Raw genomic sequence first — 3,347 nt, forward strand, 5'->3', positions numbered from 1 at the left:
TTTGTCAAACTTTCTTATGTTCTTTCTCTAACACGTAATGAAGGTTATTAAGCGTTTTAGCTCCTGTGTTGTTAATATTGACCGCCATTTCATTTATGAAGTGAAGCAGCCTCCCTGTCTGTGTCCTCGCGCTGTCCTCACATCCCCGGACCCCCAGACTCGGAGGAGCACAGGGATGTCAGTATTGTTTATGAAGCAGGGTATAGAAAGTACATTATTGAAATGAAAATACTATTTATTTACTTTTACAAACAGTGAGCAGCTGGGCAGCTGCAGCATGTGTATTGCAGGACATGTGTAAGCGTGCAAGCGTCTTTGAGTTGTAGAAAAGCGCTAGGCCTATAGGCTATAAATATTATTATTATTATTATTATTAGGCCTATGTGTTGGACATGTGTGGTTGGACTCTGTCTCACAGGCAGGTTGCAGTGTAACATCAGAGGAGACTGGGCCAATTGTCCATTCTCAAACTGCACCACTTAGAACTAACTAAACAATGCAGAGATTATTTGTATATAATTGTATTTAATAACCGTAAGAAATTAAACAGTATGAAGTGATTTGTAAATAGGAATACAGATTTGACTTAATGTTTTCATAAATATATTTTTCTCCCAGTTTATCATGGGACTTATTTTTACCGTCTCAAAGAACCGGAATCGAGAACCGAAAATAACTGGTATCGAAAAGCAGAACCGGAATCGTTAAAATCCAAACGATACCCAACCCTATGTGTGATGGAGTAAAATCTTACCGCTCGCTTACGTTAGCGGTGTCGTAAAAACCGTGGGAAAATGTAAAATACGATGGCAAAGAAGAAGATTCCAGTGGCCCCAATTTGTGTCCATTCTGGACAAGTGAAAAATGTATTCGGACAAGTAAATTGCCAAACTCACTTGTCCATGGACAAGTACTGTCTAAAAACTTTTTCTCACACTGCCTTAGAGGAGGGTCACACAATTAGGTAGATGTACCACTGCAGAGGTACATCTTAACAGAGTTTAATGTTTAGTAAATGCAGGGGGTATTTTTTTATTTATTTTTAGTCTGGGAAATGTCATGATTAGCAATAAAAATGTAATTTGACACATTTACTTTTTTTTTTGCATGAAACCGGAAATTAACATGTGCTTGTCCCTTAGGGTAAACATGAGAATTGGCTCAATCTGGTGGAAAACAGTGAAAACTACAATTTCCAAGCCAGGGCCTTAAGATTGTTTATTAAATATGAAGTGAAAGATAAAATAGAAAAAGTCACTCACTGTAATAACGTCATTCCCCTGAGCCACTCCTCTTTGGTGAAGAAGCCCATACTTGATGCTTCTAGATGCCAGGCTAAAACTAACATGATAATCTGCAAGAGAGAACCACTCCATCAACACTGGACCGTCCAACACAGAGTTACCCGAGGTTATAAAAACAACACAACTCTCATAATGCAGTAGAATTAAAAGAAACAAAACTAGTTTCAAATTATTATATTCACATCATTTGTTAATAGGTTGTTTGCCAATAAATGGCAAACTAAAAAGATACAAATATTATTAAACTACATTTTGACCTTAAAGAGTATAACCAAAATGCAACAGATTCCAGTCAGAGTATTTTTCACATATACAAAAAAAGAAAATCTAAATGAATAGATCAATCCATAAACGGAAAAAAACAGGTGCCATTCCTATAAAAGAAAGATAAAAATGAGCTCCGCCCTAAATGAATCCAAAAGTTAAATCGTGCTTCTACACCGCTCATAACAATCTAATGATATCATTCATAAGAGCAGAATGGTACAAGGTTAGCTAGCACCTTAGGGGTTTCATTACCTGCAGTGGAGTATTTTCAGTCTATTAGTACTTTTACTTTAGTAAAGGATCTAAATGCTTCCACTCAACTCTGAATGAGGAAGGACTAAGTTTAGTCCTGGGTTAACTCTGAGCATGCTACATTGGGCCCAGTTGAGGACTAAGCAGCCGGAGGACTCACATTCTCTGGTTCCACTCCGATGTCTTCACAGAACCTCTCCATGGCCTCCGGGCCCACCACCTTGTCGGGGCCGGCGTACGCGTGGAACCAGGCCAGACACTTCTTATTGGAGAACAGCTTGTCCCCGCTGACCGGCCGCGCCCCCCGGATCTGAGGCCTGGTGAAACTACAACACACAAACACCCCGTAGGTGTTCAATTAATAAACATGCTTTGAAGTGCGTTATACCCACCATGTTCCTTTGTCTGTGGAAGGCAACACGTTACCGTACTAAGAGGTTTGAGGAGTAAACACATCCTCATCTCTGCATACATGCTGTGTTTTCTATGCTGAGGCAGTGAAGGGGGGGCTATTAGTGGCTCACCACTCACATTTCATCAACACACACACCAGAGTTCCCGTTAGCCGGTAATTACCGGCCTTTGACCGGTAAAATATGCTGAAGACCGGCAAATCTAAATCTCTCCGGTCAAAATAATTTCCCCTTAGTTAGCACAATACCGCATCAGATGCGCCACTTATGTGACAGACAAAAGAGTATGTGACAGACAAGAATAGTCCATTCTAATGTCTAACACTTAATGTGGAGAAAGAGATGTCCTGTATGGGTTGATTGTGCGTTGATCTGTTGGTAATGCCTCGGGGTTCCGGTGGGCATGTAAACAAATGCATAATGCTGCGCTATACTTTGCGGCCTCACCCGGTTGCATAGCAACGCTTATTGTTTAGGTGTCTTTTAGTAAGCAGGTAGTCCTATCATTAGCTAGAACTATCTAGATCTGATCGATATGGACATAAACACGAGTGAAGTCTAATCTGACGGGAGAGAGAGATCAGCTGCTGCTGACGAGTCGACACGCAGCTCTGACTGATCACATGCAGCGGTGAGCGGACAAAACACACACTTCAGGTTAGAATATCACACGTAGCTATTTTAATGACCTCTCAAACTACCTAATCTAGTTATAGATATGTTTAGTTTTACTGTCGGGTCACTCATTACTGATCCGTGAGCTGCATGACACTGACGGGCTGTCAGAGAGGGAGAGAGCGCTCCGTTTATTATTCCCGTGTTATTGTAAATTACTGTACACTTTTGAATAGTAGTTAATCTACTATAATTAGTTTGTTTAATATCGAATCATATCAATGTGTTTTAAAGCTCAATAAATAACAAAGAAGAGCTTTGACCGGTGTCGGTACCATATGTGTTCGGGGTACCATATATTTTCGGGGTCCGTCTCTTACCAATGACGTCACAACGTCAATGACGTTACGCACACCAATTTCTCCGCAGGCTAGGCAGTCAAGAATATTCTAATTAGCTTCGGCTTGATGTGGAGATGTGATTTGATGTGTCATTT

The 3,347-nt window shown here is 40.5% G+C and overlaps 1 protein-coding gene across 1 annotated transcript; it reads right to left on the reverse strand.

Annotated features, from left to right (window-relative positions):
* Positions 1-1,258: 1,258 nt before the first annotated feature.
* Positions 1,259-2,149, reverse strand: LOC104948588 (DCN1-like protein 5; the record flags this gene model as incomplete). Its single annotated transcript, XM_010774790.1, has 2 exons — positions 1,259-1,354; positions 1,984-2,149. Coding segments are annotated over 2 exons (262 nt in total), but the record flags the coding sequence as incomplete, so codon positions are not given.
* Positions 2,150-3,347: the final 1,198 nt, after the last annotated feature.

The sequence above is a fragment of the Notothenia coriiceps genome, unplaced genomic scaffold (genome assembly GCF_000735185.1).
Source record: "Notothenia coriiceps isolate Sejong01 unplaced genomic scaffold, NC01 NC01_scaffold00014633, whole genome shotgun sequence".
Lineage (NCBI taxonomy): Eukaryota > Metazoa > Chordata > Actinopteri > Perciformes > Nototheniidae > Notothenia > Notothenia coriiceps.